Raw genomic sequence first — 25,926 nt, 5'->3', positions numbered from 1 at the left:
CCATCTCTGCAAACACATGGCCCAAATCATCCACAATTTTACACATGGTGCCCATCCCCTGAAGTCCCATTTCCTTTTCTCCCTTCCTTTTCTTCTCCCTACCTATATGTACACACTTTCCCTACATGCGGATACTACATGAACCCAGATAATACAGAGAAACTTCTCACCCAAAGCCTCATTTCAAAGCTCTAGTAAGTAGAGGTACATATCACACTCAAAAGGTACAATATTTAATGTTCCCACTTGGTAAATAGTTGTGAATGGATTCCTTTTGATATATTTGCCTTCAAGAAGCATTTCTTCATGTTTTGTTACAGTATTTAGATGAGGTTTTTAAACATTTCACTAATGTGTCTTTAATTATGATCTATGCAGTTAAGCTATTTGCACTATACTTAAGTCTTCCTAAAATATCCTAATAGCTTGTTTCACTACAGCAAAATTGTGATATTTTTGGTCCTGAAGAGACAGAGAGCTTCAAGCAAATGGCAATACTGAATATATCACTGAGATGTTAGAGGGAACACTTAATCTTTACTTCTCATGTTTCCATGCAGAAGAACTTCAAGTAGACTAGCACTCCTGCTTTTCTGCCCACTGGAGGATGAATGAGTTATAAGACTAGTATGTTTGAGAGACATACCTGAGTGTGCTTGGCTCACGCCCTTGCTCTCTGCTTTTCTCCCAGGGGTCTGTATGCTTATAGAAAACATGCATTCTGACTATCTCTTTGCCATGCAATAGGGGCCTACTTTTGGCCTGGAGTCTCTTGGCTTTCAGCATTGTGTGTAACTGCCTAGATACGTCTACCTAATTCTGGGGCCCAGCATGAGGAAGTTCACACCAAAACCACCTTCTCCAACCATCCTTATTATTAATGAAGATATTTTGATCTCCATCTTTCTGATTCCTTGGTTCTGAACCTAGGCAGGGAAGACAAGTGTTATTTATTGGTTGGTTGCTTACAATTCCCACACCACTGAAATCATGGAAATTCTTTATTGGCTTTATCCATGTTTTAACACAGAGAAGTCTCTAAGTGAAGTCTGTTTTTGATTAGCACTTAAGACAAACATTTGGCAACAACTAAGATTAGGTCTAAACAAGAAAAGTGAATGTCCACCATCCCTAGACTCTCAGTTCCTCTGGCTTGGGGAGTCCAAAATCTGAAGGAGTAGAGTTACCATTGTACAGTAGGTACTACTTAATCAGAATGGTGGGGAGCAGGCACCAACCAGATCTATCTTCCCTGGCCATACTGTTAAGTCCTAGGAGGGCAAAACCAAAGAGCTCTGTCATGGGATGGGGTGGCAAACCTTATATGGAGTATCAGAAAGGGGCTTAGCCATTCATCCAGATGTATGGAAGCCTTGTTCTCTTCTCAAAATAAATAAATCCTAAAAAAAAAAAAAAAAAAAACAAGGGGCACCTGGGTGGCTCAATGGGTTGAGCGTCTGCCTTTGGCTCAGGTCACGATCTCGGGGTCTTGGAATTGAGCCTTGGCATCAGGCTTTCTGCTCAGAGGGAGTCTGCTTCTCCCTCTCCCTCTGTGTTTTTGCTCACCGTCTCTCAAATAAATAAATAAAATCTTTTTTTTTAAAGAAAGATCAATAAGAATCATTTCTTAAAAAGTAAGAAACCTTTTAATACAAAACTAGAATTTAGTCTCATAGGATGTGCTTGTTAACAACAAATTCTCTGAAAATTTAGATCTAACAGTCATTTTAGTTTTCATTCTTTTTGCTAGTTAGCTTCATGCTAGTTTTTGAACCTTTGCATACAAATTTAAATACTGTGTTTGTCTGCTGTCCATGAAAGAACACCATTTCAGAGTACAATTTGTGTCCAAGGTTACTAGGCCCAAATATTGGAATTTTCAGTTCTACCCTGGGACAATCAGTGTTGTGAAGAAATGCCAACTGTTCTCTAGAAATACAGCAGAGTAAGGATTAGAATTCATATGTGACCTCTTTTGCAAAGGAACACTTTTCATACTCACACATAGTTGGTGTTCTAGAGGTACTGACCCAAATACACCTTTTCCTATTTACATCAGGGCTTAAAAAGTGATCATTCATAAAAACAAACATATAAACAAAAGTATGTCTCAACAAAATGAAATAAAAACTGTTGGATAAGATATGTGAAAACCTGACTAAAAAGTAATAACAACACCTAAGAAAAGTCAAGTACAGCACACACATATCAAAAATTTTCTGGAAACTCAAAGCTTTAAAACATTCCAATTAAATAATAAAATGAAAATGATGGGTCACTAATGAGCTCTGAGTTACTGGACTAGAAAATGAAATGCAAGATTTATATCAAAGCACTGAAATAATAATAAGAATTACTATTATTATAAAGTAATAGAGTCAGTGAGGGACAAGATACTTAGGGACCTACCAGGTGACTATGGGTGGGTAGATATAAAGGAGAAAAGAGACATGGAGAAGAAAGGCCATATTAAATAAATGACAGAAGAAAATTTCTCTCAGCTATAGAAAGGGCCCTCAGAGTTCCAGACAAGATTGATTTATTTATCCATTCACCCATCCATTTATTAATTTATACTTCATACAGTCATCTTATCAATACATTTAATAAGGATCTATTATGTGTCTGGCACTCTTCTAGACACTTGAGATATATCAGTGAGCAAAAGAGACAAAAAAAAAATCCCTGCTTTCATGGAGCTTACATTCTAAGACACACTTTAGGCATACCCTGATCAAATTCCTGAACTCAAAAAATAAAGAAAACATCCTATAAGCTTACAGATAGAAAGGAAAAATTGCCTAAATTGGAAAAAGTACACTACACACACACAGGATTCTCATCAGTAACACCAAACTTCATGATATCATTCACTAATTTTCCCAGAAATGGCTTTATTAAATTCTCAGGGAAGGTGAAGTCAGTCTGACCCAGAACCTGTTTTCCTGGAAGACCTTAACAAGGGCAATAGTACCCATTCCTCATTCAACTAGATTTCCACTTGCTTTTCAATTTTTTTTAAACTAAATAACATGCTGTATATAGTATCACCCAGTAATACATATAGGTGATAAAACTGTAAGAAGACCAAGGTGAGGGCACCCCGGGTGGCTCAGCGGTTTAGCGCCACCTTCGGCCCGGGGCGCGATCCTGAAGACCCGAGATCAAGTCCCCCATCAGGCTCCCTGCATGGAGCCTGCTTCTGCCTCTGCCTGTGTCTCTGCCTCTCTCTCTCTCCTCTCTGTGTATTCTCATGAATAAATAAATAAAATCTTTAAAAAAAAAGAAGGAGAAGACCAAGGTGATTATTAATACATAGACTACTGCTATCTCTAGGTGGAAGTAGACAGGACTGAGACCAGAAAAGGACACGTGGGGAGGGTGGACACTAAGGTACTACTAATGTTCTATTACTTGTCCTGGCTAGTGGGTTTACTGGCGTCACTTTATTTATATTATTTTAAATGTAAATAGCAATTCGTTCAACAAATAAGTGCCTATCATATATCAGGAATTATTATTATTATTCAGGCACTGGGGACACAGAAATAAGACAAATAAAAATCACTGTCTTTATGGAGCTCACAAATTATAAAAATAAATAATAAAAATTTCTAGAGCCTAAGTACAAGAACATACAAACTGAAGGGGTCTACCAAGTGTCCAGCACAATAGATGCAATATCTACATATGATCATGAAATTTCTAAATATCAGTTATAAAATGGAAATTCTAAAAGCTTCCAGGAATCAGGAATGGAAATAGTCCAGACTGAAGCAGAACAGAAGGCCCTAGAAAGGGGATTTCCAGAAAAAAATTTGTTTGGATAATCTGACTTGTGTTGAAATAAAAAAGACATGATAGATCTGATGGAAAAGATAGGAATATATTAAAAATATGAAGATGAAAAGCAATTATTAACTCTAGAAATGACAAAAATGTATACAAGAGAAATGTAATCACAATTAATCACTTGTATCTTTAGTGTACAGTGTTTGCACAATTATGACATAAACATTATCATTAACCAAAATATATGCTACAACGATGTTAAAGAGGTGGAGAAGAAAAGTGGAAGAGAAAAAGAGTTTAATCTTCATCTACTATAACAGGCAATCAACAGTTAATATCTGAAATAATGCAAGAAATATTATAGGCATTTTTTATAAATTTATTTTTTATTGGTGTTCAATTTGCTAACATACAACACCCAGTACTCATCCCATTATATAGGCATATTTTAATTGCACTTCATTTTATTGAGCTTCATGGATAGTTGCATTTTTTTTTTTTTTTTTTTTTTTACAAACTGAAGATTTGTGGCAACTCTGCATCAAGCAAGTCAATTGGTACCAATTTTCCAACAGGATTTGCTCACTTTGTGTCTCTGTGCAACGTTTTGGTAATTCTTGCAAGATTTCAAGTTTTTTTTAGTATTATTATATTTACTATGGTGATCTGTGATCACTGATTACAACTCACCAAAAGCTGAGATGATAGGATGGTCAGCATTTTTTAGCCATAAAGTATTTTCCAATTAAGGTCTGTAAATTGTTTTTGTAGACCTAATGTTATTGAATACCTAATGGACTACAGTATAGTATAAACATAACTTTTACATGCATTGAGAAACCATAAATATTTTACTCATTTTATTCTATGTCTGGAACTGAACCTGCAGCACCTCCAAGCTATGCTGGTATAGCCATATTGTTTAGCATGAACTGAGATAAAAACCAAAACAAATAGCCAATAGATTTCAAAGCTGGCTACTTCGGGTATTTAAGCCTGGTGAGTGGGAAAAGATGAAGGTAAATACTACTATTTTTGTTACTATTTGGTTTTTAAGCCATATATAGGTCTTACATTAATACAGAATATATATTATACTATTATACATATAATAAAAACAAAAATATATTTTCGTTGTAAAGGGAGCCATTTAATTATAAAGGAAAGGGATGTGATGAGAACTGGGATTTACTGAAATTAATGTGGCCAACAGTACAGATCAAAAGAGGTGGGGAAGATATAAAGAGAGAAACTGAAGGGCCTCCAATGTTTGCTTCTTAATTCTTTTACAACTCTTTGAGGGGTGGGGATGTTCCAAATCGCTCTTAAATTGTGCAAAGAGGAGTTTTACACTTGAGAAGTAACTGCCAAAGGACCCAGTAGTCCCAGTCTTACATGAAGAGTGGGGCTGAGAATTATAGGTCCAAATCAGTTAGGGACAGGAGAGACGGGAGACTGAACACAGGAAAGAGATTTATTCTGGGAAAGAAACTCAGACCACCACAAGAGGGCACAACTTGAATGCACAAGTTCCTCTGGTTCCCCTCCTACCTTCCCTGCAGCTCTTTTTCAGCTTGCTTTGCCCTCCCTCCATTACAATGCCTGTGTTTCTGGGATTCTGCTATGCTCTCTGGCCCTGCCTTTTTCTCCCTCACTCCACACACTCCCCTGGAGAAATCTCATTCATACCTTAAAACCACCACCTCTATCCCTGATGACTTCCAAATCTATCCATAATCTTACTTCATGGCAGCAGAATAAATTCCTGCCTGCCTACTGGATAATTCCTCTTGGACACTCTGAAGGTACCTGAGATTTTGCATGCTCAAAATTGAAACTCATCATTTCTAGCCCCCCAACTCAAATCTGTTCCTCGTTCTAAATTCTCCAGCTCATGGAATGGCACTTTTTTTTTTTTAAAACTTTATTTTTTTATTTATTTATTATTTATGATAGTCACAGAGAGAGAGAGGCAGAGACATAGGCAGAGGAAGAAGCAGGCTCCATGCACCGGGAGCCCAACGTGGGATTCGATCCCGGGTCTCCAGGATCGCGCCCTGGGCCAAAGGCAGGCGCTAAACCCACTGCGCCACCCAGGGTTCCCTACTTTTTTTTTTTTTTTAAGATTTTACTTATTTGAGCAAGAGAGAGCATGTGCACACAAGCAAGGGGAGGGGGGCAGAGAGGGAGGGAGAAGCTGAGAGCAGGGAGCCAGATGTGGGGCTCAATCCCAGGACCCTAGGATCATGGACCTGAGCCAAAGGCAGATGCTTAATCAATTCAGCCACCCAGGCAGCCCTCATAGTATGGCTTTTATGTCTTCTCAACCACCTAAGGCAGAAAGAAAATGGAAGATCATCCTAGATTCCTTCTTCTCCATTGCCCCGCTCCCATATCCAGTCAGTGACTGAGTTCTTTTTTTTTTTAAGATTTTATTTATTCATGAGCGATACAGAAAGAGAGGCAGAGACATAGGCAGAGGGAGAAGTATGCAGCCCATGGGGAACCCGATGCGGGACTCGATCCCAGGACCCCAGGACCATGCCCTGAGCTGAAGGCAGACTCATCCACTGAGCCACCCAGGCATCCCAGTGATCATAGTTTCTCACATTTGTATTCTCATTTCATTCCCATTGCTTTAACTCAGGCTTCAACATCTCTTCTCTTCTGTAATAGCCTCTGAATTAGTCTTCCTATACCCAGTTCTATCTTTTCCAGTTTACCCATTTTATTCTCATCCACTGGATAGTTCTAAAATACAAATCTGATTCTGTTAATCTATTGATTAAAATTTCCAAATATCTCTCCACTGTTCTTAGTATAGCATTCAAGGTTCTCCCTGATCTAACCCACTGTCTCCTTTTCATTACATCCTCTCTCATTCTCTATGTTCCAACTACACTTAGCTTCTTAAAGGGACCATAAACATACTATAAACAGAGATATTTCATATAAATCTCTGCTCATACCACCACTGCTTGGACTAACTCTTCTATTCCTCAGCCCCAGCAGTTAACACTGATAGCATCTACATACCTTTCAATACTTAAGCATTAATTTCTTTCTGGAACCCTCTCCCACCCACTGGAATTAACTATTTCCTCCTTTATGTCTCTAATGTATTCCATATGTATTTTTTATCAAACATGTGTAATATTCTACTGTGTATATTTGTTTACCTGTCTCTTCTACTAATATCAGCTCCTCTGGGAGCAGAAGGATATTATTAACATCTCTACTCAAAGCATCTATCACAGTGCTTGGCACAGAGAAGATGCTTAACAAATGTTTCTGAATAAGTAAGAGTCATCATGAGGATGTAATATATGAGGCCAGTCTGACACCAATCTCACATCCATGGCAGACATCAGTAATCAACCCCAATATAGTGCCCTGGACCTCAGAGTCATTCTCAAGACAGCATACCATGAAAATCTACTTCAATCAGTTGGAATTGGCATGAGATATACAATTCTCTTCTTGGAGTGCAGGGCACCACAATGATGTGCCTCAATAATTATCAGAGTTCGTCTAAGCAAATTAATATGGGATTAGGCAGAGTATCTCCTAAACCATCTTTGCAACAGTATGAATACAGCAATGGCCCATATAACAAAGGAATGTTGTAGCAAAAATTGGGTGTTGAGAGGTAAGTTCTGTCCATGTGCATCCAACATCACCCACTGAAGAGACATCTTGTCATCAAAGACAAAACCCCATATACTGTTGTTCTGATTTATACTCCAGCTTTATCAATTCATTCAGAAAAATATTCATCTCTGAGGATCAAAAATCTGATAACAAGCAAAGTACTACACCTGAGAAACCAGGTAACAGGCCTATCATACTTAGAGAAACAATGGATCAATTTATCTTATTCATTCCTTCTATATCTAGACCCCCTGGAAAAGTACAATGGAGACTAAAAACCTCTTTCTCAAAGGAAAAACAATCTTTTGGAGCATTTTTCCCAAATACCAAAATCCATTAACGCATAAATAAAATGATGATTTATGTACAGCTCATGGAGGTATAAGACTGTTCATGACCACAAGTAACTGGCCTGGAGACTCCAGGCAAACTGGGCCGCCTGTGCAGGGAATTCATTTCTTACTGCCACAACAAACTATCACAAACTTAGTGTCTTAAAGCAGTATAAGTTTATTTTCTTACAATTCTGGCAGTCACAAATCTACAATGGGTTCGCAAGGCTACATTCCTTCTGGTAGCTCTAAGGAAGAATCCATTTCCTTGCTTTTTCTAGTTTTTAGCAAGTGCCTACACTTCTTGGTTCTTAATCATGAAAGCCAGCAGCTTAACATCTTCTTTCCTCTCTGACCTCTGCTTCTGTCCTCATTGCATCATCTATCTAGAACTCTGATCTTCTTTCCTATAAGGACCCTTGTGACTACATTGGGCCCACCTTAACAGTCCAGAATAATCTCTGCCATCTCAAAATCTTAATCATACCTGCAAAGTCCCTTCGACCATTTCAGGTAACATATCAAGTTTACATTCAGGTTCTGGGGATTAAGAGGCAAACATTTTGTGGGGCTCCCAGGTGACTCAGTCACTTAAGCATCCAACTCCTGATTTTGGCTCAGGTCATGATCTCAGGGTCGTGAGATCGAGCCCCCGCATCAGGCTATGTGCTGGGTGTGAAGCCTGCTTGGGATTCACTCTCCCCCTTTCTCTCGGCCCCTCTTCTTCCCCATCACTTGTGCATGCTCTCTCACTCTCTCTCAAAAAAAAGGGCATTTTTGGAGGTCCATTATTTAGCCTACCAAATGCAGGTGGCACAAACTGTGCATCATGTGATTCTGTAGAATATCATTCACATTACATCATAGATACTTATATTGATTATGACATTTTTCTAACAAGTAGTAATAAAGTATTTTGATAAAGAGGTACCATTTTCCAATTTACACAAAGGTACCATATGAGTTAGCAGAAGCCCCATGGTCTAAAGGGATCAATATCTCAACACAGCTGTAAAACCACAAGGGTGGAAGAATTCTGTATTATAGAGGCTTGAGGCCCTGGCAACAAAAATAATAACAAACATTCATTAAGTGCGTACTACGTGGCGGGCATTATACTAGACACTTTATATCCCTTATAATCCTTCGAATATTCACAACTGGGCATGGTATTAATATTCTGACCTAAAAATGAACAATGTGAAGCTCAGAGAGATTTGTTAATGTAATTAAGTCACATAGCTAGAAGGTGGTTAAGCTGGGAAATAAATCTAGGTATATCCAGTTCTAGAACCCAGATACTTTCTGCTATACCATGTTGCCTCCTTAGAATGAGAGGGTATAAAAATCAATTTATTATTATTTCTTATACTTTGGGTTTCTGGAAGTCACACTGATCTTTCACTGCTAGAACAATTAATATTCCTGTGCAATTTCAAGTAGCAGTTCCTCTGAATACTGGGTGACAGACAAGCAACCTGTATCTATACCCATCCAAGGAGGAAAATCATAGTATATAATCTAGTTTCTCTACATCTTATGGGCTAGATTCTGTTTATTTTGGCTTGTCTAGTTATAATTCCTAAAATGACCTGGCTCTGTTCCTAAAGCTCCCAGCACATCTGTCTTCCATTTCTACTCAGAATTGGACTGCTGCTCTCCCTTATTTCCTGATGATGAAGCTGTCCAAGCTAATCCCCAAGTCTGTGTTCTCTATAGTACACCAAATTGTCTAAGCCATGAGAAGTGGTTAGGATGGACATTTGAGAACAGAATTTTGCTATTAATGAAATCTTTCCAGAGGTAATCCCCATTCAAAGAGAGTTACAGGATTAACTCTTTATAACCCTTACTTCATTTTATGAAGCCCGATGTGGAGTTTCTGGGAGTATCTACCAGATCCCAAAATTGACATAAGGCTTCCAAAACTCATTGCACTGACGAGTGAATTCCAATTTCTGGAATGCATTTCTTAGTGACAAATAAAGGCTAACACATCTCTGAATATTTACACATTGTCATTATAAAACCATAACAATTAAATGATGTAGCATTCAAATCCTGGCTCTTCCAGTGATAGCTATGTGACCTTGGGAAAATTCTTCCATCTCATTTCATTAGTTTCTTCACATGTAAAACAAGGATGAGAGTTCCTATATTACATGATTGTTGCAACAGTTAAATGATTAAACAGACTACATAAAGTTCTTATACTGCTTGGCACATGGTAGGTGTATAATTATATGGGAAAAATGTATTTTAATCAACTTTTATTATGAATCTTTATTTTCATTTTTACTACAATCTGATTTTCTCACAAAGACCTTTCCATAGCATTACGTTAGTAAGATGCCTGTACTGTCTAATGCTGAGTAAGATTATACTTCAAATGGAAGGCTTTTCCACATTCACTGCATCTGAAAGATTCTTTTCCACTATGGACCCACTGACGTCAAATAAGACTAAATCCTACTGAAAGCAGATTCACATTTTTTACATACATAGAAGATCCTGCCTCTATGAATCATTTGATGATAGTTAAGACTTAGCCTCTAAATGAAGGCTTATTATTATGGGTACAGTTTCCCTCCACTATGAATTTACAGATGCTAAACAAGGATCTCCTCCTTCCATCTCCATTATACATTTTTTGATGTTCTATAAGGACTGATATCACCAAAATCCCTTTCCCACACTCATTACACACCATAAGGTTTCTTTGCACTACCAATTCTTTCATACTGAGTAAGGTCTGAGCGGGATCTGCAAGTCTTCCCACAAGCATTGCAAACATAGAGTTCTTCTCTATGAACTCTCTTACATTAAAAAAAAAGTATGAGTTTGTCCTGAAGTCTTTCCCATAGTCAACACATTCATAGAGTTTCTCCACTGTGCATTTTCGTATGTTGGAAAAGCTTGATTACTCACTGTAATTTCTCTCACACTGGGAAAGTTTTCCTACCCTATAAAATCTCTGGTGTTGAAAAGAGAATTAAATTCTGCCTGAAGGCCTTCCCTTGTTTTCATAGCCATATGAATTAATAAATTCTCAGGTGGGGATTCTCAGATGTCATATAAGCTGGGCATCATGACAAGAAATTTCTATATTTATTACCTTCATAGGGTTTCTCTCTACTATGAGTACTCTGAGGCATCAGCCTTCAACATCGACAAAAGGCTTTTAGACATTAATCATACATGTAGCGCTTCTACCCATTGGAAATTTTCCAGCATCTCACAAATTCTAAAACCTTTGCAGAGTTTTAGTCCTATAAACTATACCTCTGTTACCTACCCAGTTACCCCATCTCTGGGTGATGGACATTAAGGAGGGCATGATGTATTGAGCACTGGGTATACAAGACTGATGAATCATTGAACTCTACCTCTGAAACTAATAATATACTCTATGTTGATTAGTTAATTAATTGAATTTAAATAAAAATTTTAAAATAAATAAATAAACCATACCTCTCTGCTTTTTCTCCTACAGGTTTTCCTCATATAAAAACATCTAGCTCAGTCTTTCCTCAGTCAAGGTACTTACAGTCTTCTTCGGTAGGATTATTTTTTCTAAGTGGCGGTATTGTGCCCACAGCAGATTTCCACAGAAAAAGGAGTATATTAGATACTTCTCTGCCAAGCTTTCCTTCAGCCTTTGTCATCACATGCCAAGTCTTCTCTACAGTAGAGATTATGATGAAGCAGCCTTGGATTCTAGATCCATAACATTCTTTAGAATTTTGATTTTTTTCTGAAATTTCCCTCTTTGAAGTAGACACTATTCCTAGTCAAAATTTTATCAACTAAATGATAGACCCACATACAGAAATGGGCAAAGAACATGAGTAAACCATTCACAAAAAAGAAATGCAAACAGAAAATTAAATACACCTAGAAAAAAAAGGAACATTTTTCTGCCCCTATAGTTGTAACAATAATGATAATAATACTACAAATACTTAGTAAGCATGTACCAAACACAACACTTCACCAAAATATATTAATTATATTTCAGATGGAAACCTTGAGAAATAGGTATTATTCAAATCGTCTAGCTGAAGAAACTGATGTCAGAAAAGAGAACTGGCTTACCGAATATTTTAGAGTGAGTAAGTAAGGGAACCGAGTGTCAATTCAAGTATGTCCAGCTCCAAAGCTCCTGTGTTTTCCACCAAGTCAAGGTGCCATGGGCATTCACCAACCAAAATCCAAAACCATCCTAACACTAACAAAACAAGTTCTCAAGCTCCTACCTGTTTCATTCTCCCTTCTTTGCTCACCTAAGAGAATTTCTTCCTCGATCCCTTTGTCCTTAGATCTTTCCAAATTGAGCTGGGAATGCATTTTGGTCTTTCGAGGTGGAAAATCCTGCAGTTAAAAAGAACATAAAACTTTGTAGTTAAAGCTGGGAAACTGCCCCTAAATTCAGTTCTGAAAGGTACAGTGTAGGTGGTAGAAGAGGGTCTGTTATTTAATAGGATGTCTCGTAAACAGGCATGGATCTTCTGAAAGAGGCATAGAAATGCATGGTGCCCCAGGAACAAGAGAGAGTGCTGACTTTGAGGGAGAAAAACCTGATAGGAGAAAACAATATGACATTTACTCTCCTACATGTCCCATATTCCAGGCACAAAAAACAATGGAATCTAAAGGATGCTGTGCACTGAACTGGTTATGCACACAGGCTTCAGGGCTGGACAGAGCTGGGCTCAAAACCGGTATTACTACTTACTTGCTATATGATCTTGGGCAAGTATCTTTATTTTTCTGAGCCCTGGATGTTTCATCCATAAAGTAAAGAAAACCTACAAGGTAACGAAAAGTTCTGAGCCTAAACTTAATCTCAAAGAAAATGTAGGAAAGAGTTACAGGAAAATTTTCATATTTCTGGTAATTGCCCACAAGGCTTTTTGGACAAACCCTCATGCTGAAAACAAAACAAATTTTTGACAAAAGAGAAACAACATCTACTTAAAAACAGTAAAAATAGAGGGCAATTAAAATATGGAAACAACAGGGCACAGCAGGAGAAAAGGGGAATCTAGAGTAGAGAAACAGGTATGCAGGGAGGCAATTTCTGCCCTGAGGATATCTATCCATTCCCAATAAAATTTTAACTTTCATTTTGGTTGTTTTGTAGGCAAAAGAGACAGATTAAAGTCAGATCTACACAGAGTAGGAAAACTAATAGGAGACTCTCCCTACAATAAGTAGGGATGCCAAAAGGCTACCCTCTCAGGGGGTTGAATGAATGCAAGCAGGTCATTTTGCAGTTCAGGCTAAATTACATGACTAGCCCTGGGGATCCTTGAGACGAATTAGATAAAGAGGCAAAACAGCAGGATCAGCTGATAAAAGAAAAGACGTAACACTGGGGTTAGCAAATAACAAACTGTAAGACAACAACTTTACTACAGATAAAGAAGTAAACAAACTTGAAGATATTTCCAAGCATCAGGAAACCATAATACATAATATATCACAAACCTAATCAAACTTTTGGAAGAAAAATATAGCATCTCACATGAAAAACCCAAGAGATTGCATTAATCAAGAGATTAATAATTTGTAAAAAAAATTATTAGAGTACAGTACAAAGAGACAAAAAGGTGGAAAGTACAGAGAGAGGATTCTTTAAAACTCTGAACTGCTCAAACTTCTCTCTTTCACTTAACAGGCGTCAGGGCCTTGTGAAGTGATCACACTGAATCTTATACAAGGCACAAAATATAGTGTTTCATTGATAATAAAATTCTTTTCAGCCCTTTCTCCATTTCTACAAGCAAAATTAGGCTCCAGATTCCCTTTTATTTAAAATTAACTTATGGAATCCAGAGCCTAACTTTACAAATACAAATCTTCACAATCAACAAAAAGGAAACTTACAGAGACATAAAGGTTCTGTACTCTCTTCCCTCCAGCTGTGGAGGGATAGAAACCATAGTACTTCACACTTATTTCAAATAATCTAAATTTAAAAGATGTTAAATTGAAACATTTTAACAAGAATGTCAATCTAGTTCTCTTTTACAATACGGAGACTTATCAATAATAACTTACCAACTAGTTCTATTCTTTGTTAATACAAATCTTTCCTTAGAAGTACTATTTAAAGAAAGACATTTTGTAAGGACTCCCACAACTTTAGAAATTGACAAACTATGAAAATAACCTACAAAAGGAATGTGTAATTCTAACTAGATATCTTGTTTATTAACTCATTAACCTGGTATACTAGACAGAATAATAACCTTCCCAAGATGTCCTGATCCTGTGAATATGTGACTTTACACAGCAAATGGGACTTTGCAGAAGTGATCAAGGCTCTTTTATTAAATACTGTTGGAATTTCCAAATAAAGATAATTTCCTTTCTTTGATAACTTCAAAAGTATTTACATATCAAACACCACTATTTAGAGCACAAAGCCTCGGAAACACTTCAGTGAAATTGCTTTAGAAAAGAAATTCTATTTTATTTTATACAAAATGATATCAATATTTGGAGGCATAGGGCTGAAAGCGGAAAAATTACAATTATTCACAAATTACACTAACAAGCCCAAAACACTTTGTGATAATTCAGTGAGCTGTATAGTTAAGATTTACATACTTCTAAGTATGTTTTATATAAAGTTTATATAAAAATTCAACAAAACCTATAAACAACAATTGGACCTAGAGAAGCAGGTAAGCAAAGTGAATGGATCTAAAAACAGTGCACCAGAATCAAACACTCCCATACACCAGTCACAATCAGTTAAAAAATGTAATTTAAAAATACTCATGAGAGCAACAAAAACTTACAGGTCATAGAAATACCTCTAAAAGAATATGCATGACACCCTTATGGAGAAAACTATAAAACATTTTTTCAAAGGTATTAAAGATATCTAGACAAAAGGAGGGATGAACCACTTGCATTGTTGAAAAGATGTAACAGAATCTATAAACCAATAAATACGAAGAAGTTCAAGTCAAAATCTCAATGTTTCATATAGATCATATTAAGCTTACCTTAAAATCTGTATGGAAAAGTGAAGGGTAAAAAATGTACTTTTGAGGAAGAGGAATAAGAGGCCTTTCCCTACCAAATATTAACATGCATTACAAAGCTATTGTAATTAACAATATAGTATTAGTATAGATACAGTAAAATAGACCAATAGAACAGAAAGAAAGTCTAAGGGCAGACATATACATCTATTACAACTTGGTATATGATAGGCACAGCATTATAAATCTGTGGTGAAAGAAGAGACTATGCAGTAAATAGTCCCGGAACCAATGATATATCATTGAGAAAAAAATAATAAATTCTCTACATCATACAATACACAAAAATAAATTCCAACTAGAAACTAATTGTGAAAAGAAAACTATAAAACTTATACAGAGAGGGAGGCAGGGCAAGATGGCAGAAGAATAGGGTCCCCAAGTCACCTGTCCCCACCAACTTACCTAGATAACTTTCAAATCATCCTGAAAACCTATGAATTCGGCCTGAGATTTACAGAGAGAACAGCTGGAATTCTACAGTGAGAAGAGTTCGTGCTTCTATCAAGGTAGGAAGACGAGGAAAAAATGAAATAGAAAAGCATCCTAGGGGGGAGGATCCCTCGTCAGGAGCCGAGCTAGGGCGGGATGGCGAATGCCCCCAGGACAGGAAAGGCCAGTCCGGGAGAAGCTGAAACTGTACAAATCTTCCCAGATGGAAAGGCGCTCCCGGGGAACTCGGGCAGGATCCCAGGAGGGGCAGGGATACCATCATGCTACCAGGAGCACTAACAGAGGAACTGTTCCCCGGAGGAGAGTGCACCACACACCACGGGGCAAGCTCCCGAAAGGGCTGGAATTCACGCCTGGCGAGCCTGGGAGCAACTCAGGCAGCGGCTCCATGTGGCCCCGGGAACGGGATTCCAGCAGTGCAGGCCCCAGAGCCGAGGGCGCTGGGGGACACAGCCCAATATCCGGCACTCAGCGGAGGCCGGGAGGATGTAGGGCAGCAAGGAAGCTCCTGCCTCTGGGTGGCCCCGAGCTGTGCAGATCAGCACCCTCACCCTGGAGCATCCAGGAACCCATAGACTGGGAGCTGCGGTAGTTCCTGTGGAAGCTGACTCCAGAACTGGAAAGCTGGCCACCGCCACTGTTGTTCCTCCTGGTGTCACCTAGTGCCTGGAACTGAGCAGGGCCACCAGGGAGCAGGGGCCTCACAAGATAAACAGCTCCCACTGAGCCATACACCTGGCAGGGGGCTGGGCAGCTCCCCCAGGTGCACAACCTCAAATCAGCAAAGCAGGCCCCTCCCCCAGAAGACCACCTGGAAGAAGGGGAAAAGCAAGTTATTGACCAAGCAGCACTAGAAAGTTCCAGGGGAAGTCGAGGGATTTACAGTATATAGAATCAGAGGATACCCTCGTTTTTTGTTTTCTCTTTGTTCCCCTACACTCCTATTTTTCTCTCTTTTTCTCCTTTTTCCAGTACAACTTATTTTTAGCCATTCTGCACTGAGCAAAGGAAAAACTCACCACAAAAGAAAGAATCAGAAACAGTACTCTCTACCACAGAGTTACAAAATTTGGATTACAATTCAATGTCTGAAAGCCAATTCAGAAGCACAATTATAAAGCTACTAGTGGCTCTAGAAAAAAGCATAAAGGATTCAAGAGACTTCATGACTGCAGAATTTAGAACTAATCAGGCCGAAAATAAAAATCAATTAAATGAGATGCAATCCAAACTGGAGGTCATAACGACGAGGCTTAACGAGATAAAAGGAATATTGTCTCACATTTAGATCTTTCATCCATTTTGAGTTGATCTTTGTGTATGGTGTAAGAGAATGGTCTAGTTTCATTCTTCTGCATGTGGATGTCCAATTTTCCCAGCACCATTTATTGAAGAGATGGTCTTTTTTCCAGTGGATAGTCTGTCCTGCTTTGTCGAATATGAGCTGACCATAAAGTTGAGGGTCCAATTCTGGATTCTCTATTCTGTTCCATTGATCTATGTGTCTGTTTTTGTGCCAGTACCACACTGTCTTGATGACCACAGCTTTGTAGTACAACCTGAAATCTGGCATTGTAATGCCCCCAGCTGTGGTTTTCTTTTTTAATATTACCCTGGCTATTCAGGGGCTTTTCAGATTCCACACAAATCTTAAGATAATTTGTTCCAACTTTCTGAAGAAAGTCCATGGTATTTTGATAGGGATAGTATTAAATGTGTAAATTGCCCTGGGTAGCATTGACATTTGCACAATATTAATTCTTCCAATCCAGGATCGTGGAATATTTTTCCATCTCTTTGTGTCTTCCTCAATTTCTTGCAGAAGTGTTCCGTAGTTTTTAGGGTATAGATCCTTTCACTCTTTGGTTAGGATTATTCCTAGGTATCTTAGGCATGTGGGTGCTATTGTCAATGGGACTGACTCCTTAATTTCGCTTTCTTCAGTCTCATTGCTAGTGTACTGATTTCTGGGCATTGATTTTGTATCTTGCCACACTGCTGAATTGCTGTATGAGTTCTAGCAATCTTGGGGTGGAGTCTTTTGGGTTTTCTATGTACATTATCATGTCATCTGCAAAGAGGGAGAGTTTGACTTCTTCTTTTCCAATTTGAATGCCTTTTATTTCATTTTCAGGTTGTACTACAAAGATGTGGTCATCAAGACAGTGTGGTACTGGCACAAAAATAGACACATAGATTAATGGAACAGAAGAGAGAATCCAGAAGTGGACCCTCAACTTTATGGTCAACTCATATTCGACAAAGCAGGAAAGACTATCCACTGGAAAAAAACCAGTCTCTTCAATAAATGGTGTTGGGAAAATTGCACACCCACATGCACAAGAATGAAACTAGACCATTCTCTTACACCATAAACAAAGATAAACTCAAAATGGATGAAAGATCTAAATGTGAGACAAGATTCCATCAAAATCCTAGAGAAGAACACAAGCAACACCCTTTTAGAACTTGGCCACAGTAACTTCTTGCAAGATACATCCATAAAGGCCAGAGAAACAAAAGTAAAAATAAACTATTGGGATTTCATCAAGATAAGAAGCTTTTGCACAGCAAAAGAAACAGTGAACAAAACTCAAAGACAACCTACAGAATGGGAGAAGATATTTGCAAATGACGTATCAGATAAAGGCCTAGTATCCATTATCTATAAAGAACTTATTAAACTCAACAGAAAAGATACAAACAATCCAACCTGAAATGGGCAAAAGACATGAAGAGAAATCTCACAGAGGAAGACATAGACATGGCCAACACGCACATGAGAAAATGCTCCGCATCACTTGCCATCAGGGAAATACAAATCCAAACCACAATGAGATACCACCTCACACTAGTGAGGATGGGGGAAATTAACAAGGCAGGAAACCACAAATGTTGGAGAGGATGTGGAGAAAGGGAAACCCTCCTGCACTGTTGGTGGGAATGTGAACTGGTGCAGCCACTCTGGAAAACTGTGTGGAGGTTCTTCAGAGTTAAAAATAGAACTGCCCTACCACCCAGCAATTGCACTGTTGGGGATTTACCCCAAAGATACAGATGCAGTGAAACGCCAGGACACCTGCACCCCGATGTTTATAGCGGCAATGTCCACAATAGCCAAAGTGTGGGAGGAGCCTCAGCATCCATCGAAAGATGAATGGAAAAAGAAGATGTGGTTTATGTATACAATGGAATATTACTCAGCCATTAGAAACGACAAATACCCACCATTAGCTTCGAAGTGGATGGAACTGGAGGATACGACAGCCTCAGAAGGAAAAATCTTCCTTTAATTGGGGTTCTTGAGGGCGCCGAAAGGGACAGAGGACCAGAAACTGTATTTGAACAAATCATAGCTGAGAACTTCCCTAACTTGGGAAGTGAAACCGGCATTCAGATCCAGGAGGTAGAGAGATTCCCACGCCCCCCAAAAAAATCAATGAAAACCACTCACACCTCAACATTTAATAGTGAAACTTGCAAATCCCAAAGATAAAGAGAAGATCCTTAAAGCAGCAAGAGACAAGAGATCCCTAACCTTTATGGGGAGAAGTATTAGTTAATAGCAGACCTCTCCACAGAGATCTGGCAGGCCAGATAAGGCTGGCAGGATATATTCAGAGTCCTAAAGGAGAAGAACCTGCAGCCAAGAATACTTTATCCAGCAAGGCTCTCATTCAGATTAGAAGGAGAGATAAAGAGCTTCCAAGATAGGCAGAAACTGAAAGAATCTGTGACCACCAAGGAGCTCTGCAAGAAATATTAAGGGGGACTCTAAAAGAAAGAGGAAGTCCAAGGAAACAATCCACAAAAAACAGGGACTGAATAGGTATTATGATCACACTAAATTCATATCTTTCCATAGTGACTCTGAACATCAATGGGCTTAATGATCCCATCAAAAGGCGGAGGGTTTCAGACTGGATAAAAAAGAAAAACTAATCTATTTGCTGTCTACAAGAGACTCATTTTAGACCTAAGGACACCTACAGCCTGAAAATGAAAGGTGGGAGAACCATTTACCATTCAAATGGTCCTCAAAAGAAAGCAGGGGTAGCCATTCATATATCAGATAAATTAAAGTTTATCCAAAGACTGTAGTCAAGAGATGAAGAGGGACACTATATCATACTTAAAGAATCTTTGCAACAAGAGGACCTAACAATCATGAACATTTATGCCCCGAATGTGGGAGCTGCAGTATATCAATCAATTAATAAACAAAGTAAAGACATACTTAGATAATAATACACTGATACTGGGAGACTTGAACACACCGCTTTTTACAATCGACAGATCTTCTAAGGACAACATCTCCAAAAAAACAAGAGCTTTAAATGATACACTGGACCAGATGGATTTCACAGATATTTACAGAACTTTACATCCAAAAGCAACTGAATACATATTCTTCTCAGGTGCACATGGAACTTTCTCCAGAATAGACCACATACTGGGTCACAAATCAGGTTCTCAACTCATACCAAAAGACTGGAATTGTCCCCTGCATATTTTCAGACCATAATGCTTTGAAACTTGAACTAAATCACAAGAAGAAATTTGGAAGAAACCCAAACACGTGGAGGTTAAAGAGCATCCTGCTAAAAGATGAAAGGGTCAACCAGGAAATTAAGGAAGAATTAAAAAGATTCTTTGGAAACTAATGAGATTAGATTGGAAACTAATGAGAATGAAGATACAACCAATCAAAATCTTTGGGATACAGCAAAAGCAGTCCTGAGACGGAACTAGGGAACATCAGAAATAACAGAGGGAACATTGCAATACAAGCCTCCCTCAAAAAACTGGAAAAAAACTCAAATACACAAGCTAACCTTACACCTAAAGGAACTGGAAAAAGAACAGCAAATAAAACCTATACCAAGCAGAAGAGAGATAATAAAGATTCAAGCAGAAATCAATTAAACAGAGACCAGAAGAACTGTAGAACAGATCAACAAAATCAGAGTTGGTTCTTTGAAAGAATTCATAAGATAGATAAACCATTAGCCAGCCTTATTAAAAACACAAGAGAAAAGACTCAAATTAATAAAATCACAAATGAAAAAGGAGAGATCACCACCAATACCAAGGAAATACAAATGATTTTAAAAACTTATTATGAGCAGCTATACGCCAATAAATTAGGCAACCTAGAAGAAATGGACGCATTTCTGGAAAACTACAAACTACCAAAACTGGAACAGAAAGAAATAGAAAACCTAAACAGGCTAATAACCAGGGAGGAAATTAAAGCAGTCATCAAAAAACTCCCAAGACACAAAACTCCAGGGCCAGATGGCTTCCCAGGGGAATTCTATCAAACATTTAAAGAAGAAACAATACCTATTCTACTAAAGCTGTTGGGAAAGATAGAAAGTGATGGAATACCTTCAAACTCGATCGATGAGGCCAGCATCACCTTAATTCCAAAACCAAAGACCCCACCAAAAAAGAATTATAGACCAATATCCCTGATGAACACAGATGCTAACATTCTCAAAAAGATCCTAGCCAATAGCCAACATTAAGAAAATTATTCACCCTGACCAACTGGGAATTATCCCCGGATGCAAGGCTGGTTCAACATTCCTAAAGCCAATCAATGTGATAGATCATATCAGCAAGAGAAAAAACAAGAACCATAAGATCCTCTCAATGGATGCAGAGAAAGCATTTGGCAAAATACAGCATCCATTCCTGATCAAAACTCTTCAGAGTGTAGGGATAGAGGCAACATTCCTTAGCATCTTAAAAGCTATCTATGAAAACCCACAGCAAATATCATTCTCAATGTGGAAACACTGGGAGCCTTTCCCCTAAGATCAGGAACAAGACAGGGATGTCCACTCTCACCACTGCTATTCAACATAGTACTGGAAGTCCTGCCTCACTAATCAGGCAACAAAAAGAAATAAAAGGCATTCAAATTGGCAAAGAAGAAGTCAAACTCTCCCTCTTCGCAGATGACATGATACTGTACATAGAAAACCCAAAAGACTCCACCCCAAGATTGCTAGAACTCATACAGCAATTCGGCAGTGCGGCAGGATACAAAATCAATGCCCAGAAATCAGTGGCATTTCTGTACACTAGCAATGAGACTGAAGAAAGAGAAATTAAGGAATCAATCCCATTTACAATTGCACCCAAAAGCATAAGATACCTAGGAATAAACCTAACCAAAGAGGGAAAGGATCTATACCCTAAAAACTACAGAACACTTCTGAAAAAATTGAGGAAGATACAAAGAGATGGAAAAATATTCCATACTCATGGATTGGAAGAATTAATATTGTGAAAATGTCAATGCTCCCAGGGCAATTTACACATTCAAAGCAATCCCTATCAAAATACCATGGACTTTCTTCTAGAGAGTTGGAACAAATCATCTTAAGATTTGTGTGCAATCAGAAAAGACCCCGAATAGCCAGGGATATATTAAAAAAGAAAACCAGAGCCGGGGCCACCACAATGCCAGATTTTAAGTTGGACTACAAAGCTCCGATCATCAAGACAGTGTAGCACTGGCACAAAAACAGACACACAGATCATCTGAATGGAATAGAGAACCCACAAATGGGCCCTGAAATCTATGGTCAACTAATATTCAACAAAGCAGGAAAAAATATCCACTGGATTAAGGACAGTCTTTTCAATAAATGGTGCTGGGAAAATTCGACAGCCACGTGCAGAAGAATGAAACTAGACCACTGTCTTACACCATACACAAAGGTAACTCAAAATGGATGAAAGATCTAAATGTGAGACAAGAATCCATCAAAATTGTAGAGGAAAACAAAGGCAACACCCTTTTTGAACTTGGCCACAGCAACTTCTTGCAAAATACATCCATGAAGGCAAGGGAAACAAAAGCAAAAATGAAATATTGGAACTTCTTCGAGATAAAAAGCTTCCGCACAGCAAAAGAAACTGTCAACAGAACTAAAAGACAACCTACAGAATGGGATAAGATATTTGCAAATGACCTATCAGATAAAGGGCTAGTTTCCAAGATCTATAAAGAACTTATTAAACTCAACAGCAAAGAAACAAACAATCCAATCATGAAATGGGCAGAAGACATGAACAGAAATTTCACAGAGGAAGACATAGACATGGCCAACAAACACATGAGAAAATGCTACACATCACTGGCCATCAGGGAGATACAAATCAAAACCACAATGAGATACCACCTCACACTAGTGAGGATGGGGGAAATTAACAAGGCAGGAAACCACAAATGTTGGAGAGGATGTGGAGAAAGGGAAACCCTCCTGCACTGTTGGTGGGAATGTGAACCGCTGCAGCCACTCTGGAAAACTGCGTGGAGGTTCCTCAAAGTGTTAAAAATAGATCTGCTCTATGACCCAGCAATTGCACTGCTGGGGATTTACCCCAAAGATACAGATCCAGTGAAACGCTGGGACACCTGCACCCCGATGTTCATAGCAGCCATGTCCACAATAGCCTAACTGTGGAAGGAGCCTTGATGTCCACTGAATGATGAATGGATAAAGATGTGGTCTATATATAGAATGGAGTATTACTCAGCCATTAGAAACAACAAATACCCCCCATTTGCTTCAAAGTGGATGGAACTGGAGGGTATTATGCTGAATGAAGTAAGTCAATTGGAGAAGGACAAACATTTATGGTCTCATTCATTTGGGGAATATAAAAAATAGTGAAAGGGAGTAAAGGGGAAAGGAGAAAAAATGAGTGGGAAATATCAATGAGGGTGACAGAACACAAGAGATACCTACCTCTGGGAAACGAACAAGGGGTAATCGAAAGGGAGGTGGGCGTGGGGTTGGGGTGACGGGTGATGGGCACTAAGGGGGACAATTGACGAGATGAGCACTGGGTGTTATGCTATATGTTGGCAAATTGAACTCCAATAAAAATATATACAATCAATCAATCAATCATTGTAACCATTTTGAAACTATTCACTTCTGCTTGACTCCTGTTCCCTAGCTCTACTAAACCAGAATGGCTTCTGAACTTCCCATTTCTTCAGGTACTTTCCAAACTCAAAAGCTATATGGCATACTCAGGTAGCTACATGGTCTAATGACCAGTAGCTCGCTAGGCCCCACACTCAGGGATTCTTATCTGCCAGATTAATGGCTACTTCTATGCAAAATTAAGTTCTCAACCTGATGCCTTCCAGGAGGCCTTCACTGAGTTCTAGAATGGGTTGGAGGACCCTCTTCCATGTTTCTACTGACAGTACAGTCTCCCTTCCATCATAGCACTCCCTGTTGCAATTGTCTGTGTCTATCTCATCCACCAGACTCAGTAGAAAATACATCTAATTTAGCTATGTCCTCATTATCCAGCAGAGTCTAGATCACTATATATTTGCTTACTTAATTGATTGATAGTTAATGGTATATCTAACTTTTCTAAGGCTTCCACTCTATCTTTCCCAGTAGTATCCCAGCACTTCCGATATTCTTAGACTATGTATATTTCCCTTCTCACCTTCTATGACTTCCCCTTTTGTTCACTCATACTTCTTGTCTTTCAGGGCCCTGGGGAAAACATTTTCCTGAAAACCAAGAAGATAAATAGAGGGAGTGAAAAGTAGTAAGCTATGCCCATTTCCCCTTCAAACTATCAGTTCACTGTGCTCCTTCCCATTTGAAATCCTTCCTTAGTGGCCTCTAGAATCCCCCCTCCTTAAAAAATAAGCTTACCTAAACCCTTCAGTATTTTTAGAACGACCCTTCACCTTGCCATAGATGAGATAGTTTTCTCATAAGCATGCTGATTCTCCCCACCCCCACTCGGTTCCAACATTCCCAACTAGTAAACCCCAGTACCCTGGTATGCCAAACCTATGAATAACACACTATTCAAGCAGTGTCTGTGAGATGGGCATCCTCAGCTGGGTTTGCATGTAATATAAAGCAAAGCACAACATGTAAAAGATAACAGGGTTAGTTTAGTGTCCAACTGATAATAAAGAAAGATGACATGTTTTCTAGAATATCTTTGCCTTGCAAATATGTGAGAGGTTGTAGTCAAGGCATTAAAACAACTTTACACAAGTAGCAGCCAAAGGATGAAAGGAAATCAAGTGAAGAGCTACAACATGCCACTGTTTTCAATGATTTATCTTGAAAATTCAAATTCTCAACATGTATAGAGAAAGCAAAAGTAGTAACAGTAGTAAAAAGTAAAGAAATAATGAACTAAAACATGAAATAAGCATCTCCTAAGTGTAAATATGCTAATGCATTCATATTTGTGAAATATCTAAAAAATATAGTCAGGTCCAAAAGGTACATTAAATACTAATTGTAATTAAAATTTGGAATTATTATTCCATTATCTGTTTTAAAATTAAAAATCAAGGGCAGCCCCGGTGGCTCAGTGGTTTGGCGCTGCCTTTGGCCCTGGGAGTGATCCTGGAGTCCGGCGTCGGGCTCCCTGTGTGGTGCCTGCTTCTCCGTCTGCCTGTGTCTCTGCCTCTCTCTCTGTGTGTGTCTCTCATGAATTAATAAATAAAATCTTTCAAAAAATTAAATTAAATTAAAAATCAATAATATATATGTATGATATTTCACATCTTCATATAGAACATTTTGTCAACTTTCTGAAAGTTAATAAACTCCTAATTTTTAATCACTACAATTTACTTCTATAAAACCTTGAACTCTGGCAAGGAAAGAAAAAAGCCAGGGCCCTCCTGGCCCTATGCAAGGGCTCCCTAAAGGACAGATTCTGGGAAAGAAAAGAATAAGGAGAGAGTGGGCTAAAGACAGTTGTTCAAGGACCCTCCAAAGACACAGGGTCATCTAAGCCACTACACTAGTCTTTATACTCTGCCATCCACAGATGCTGGTTATTAACTTCCTGGTTCTGATTCTTGACCCTTGAGTCTGAAGAAGAGACAACGGGCTCAAAGCCCCCCTACAGAACCCTTGGCTAATCAATTGGAGAAGGACAAACATTGTATGTTCTCATTCATTTGGGGAATATAAATAATAGTGAAAGGGAATATAAGGGAAGGGAGAAGAAATGTGTGGGAAATATCAGAAAGGGAGACAGAACATAAAGACTCCTAACTCTGGGAAACGAACTAGGGGTGGTAGAAGGGGAGAAGGGTGGGGGGTGGGAGTGAATGGGTGACGGGCACTGGGGGTTATTCTGTATGTTGGTAAATTGAACACCAATAAAAAATAAATTTAAAAAAATTTAAAAAATAAAATAAAATAAAATAAAAAAATAATTGCTAAAATCAACTATGTGTATCACAGAATAATAAAGCAGCCTCCCTCATTCTCAAATGGCCTCAGAAGCTGGGCAACCACATTCAATTGTGGTGCCCAATTCTTGGGCCTTAAGATTCTGGAAAAGATAAAACCAAACCAAGGTTCTCCTGTAGAATACCCCTGAAGCAGCTAAATGTAACTGTTCCAGGAGAAATGTGAAATAGTAACCAAGTCCCCCATATCCACAGCCAATTACAGGTCCTGGCTGACCCTGATCATCTCCAAGCCATAGTTTTCTGGCCTCAAAACTGTGGGGGAGGAAAAAAAACAAGGTATAAATCCACATACATTTCATAGTCAAAACTGGTACAATTCTTGTGAAGATCAATTTTTCCATTGTCTAATAAAGTT

General features: G+C 38.6%; 1 protein-coding gene across 8 annotated transcripts in view; it reads right to left on the bottom strand.

The window, feature by feature from the left end:
* The window catches only part of MAGED1 (MAGE family member D1), a 63,465-nt gene that overhangs the window by 26,555 nt on the left and 10,984 nt on the right, over nucleotides 1–25,926 (bottom strand). For 4 of the 8 annotated variants that reach the window (XM_038587462.1, XM_038587457.1, XM_038587465.1 and 1 more), the window contains exon 2: nucleotides 12,059–12,146. In XM_038587462.1, coding sequence (XP_038443390.1) covers nucleotides 12,059–12,122 — 64 coding nt within the window. In that variant the 5' untranslated portion in view covers nucleotides 12,123–12,146. Of the gene's footprint in view, nucleotides 1–12,031; nucleotides 12,147–23,779; nucleotides 23,847–25,926 lie in introns of those variants that run through there. The other 4 variants (XM_038587460.1, XM_038587463.1, XM_038587461.1 and 1 more) reach the window with 4 other exon arrangements.

The sequence above is a fragment of the Canis lupus genome, chromosome X, assembly GCF_011100685.1.
Source record: "Canis lupus familiaris isolate Mischka breed German Shepherd chromosome X, alternate assembly UU_Cfam_GSD_1.0, whole genome shotgun sequence".
Classification (NCBI taxonomy): Eukaryota; Metazoa; Chordata; class Mammalia; order Carnivora; family Canidae; genus Canis; species Canis lupus.
Note: the sequence above shows the minus strand (reverse complement) of the source record. Positions and strands in the feature narration are given on the sequence as shown.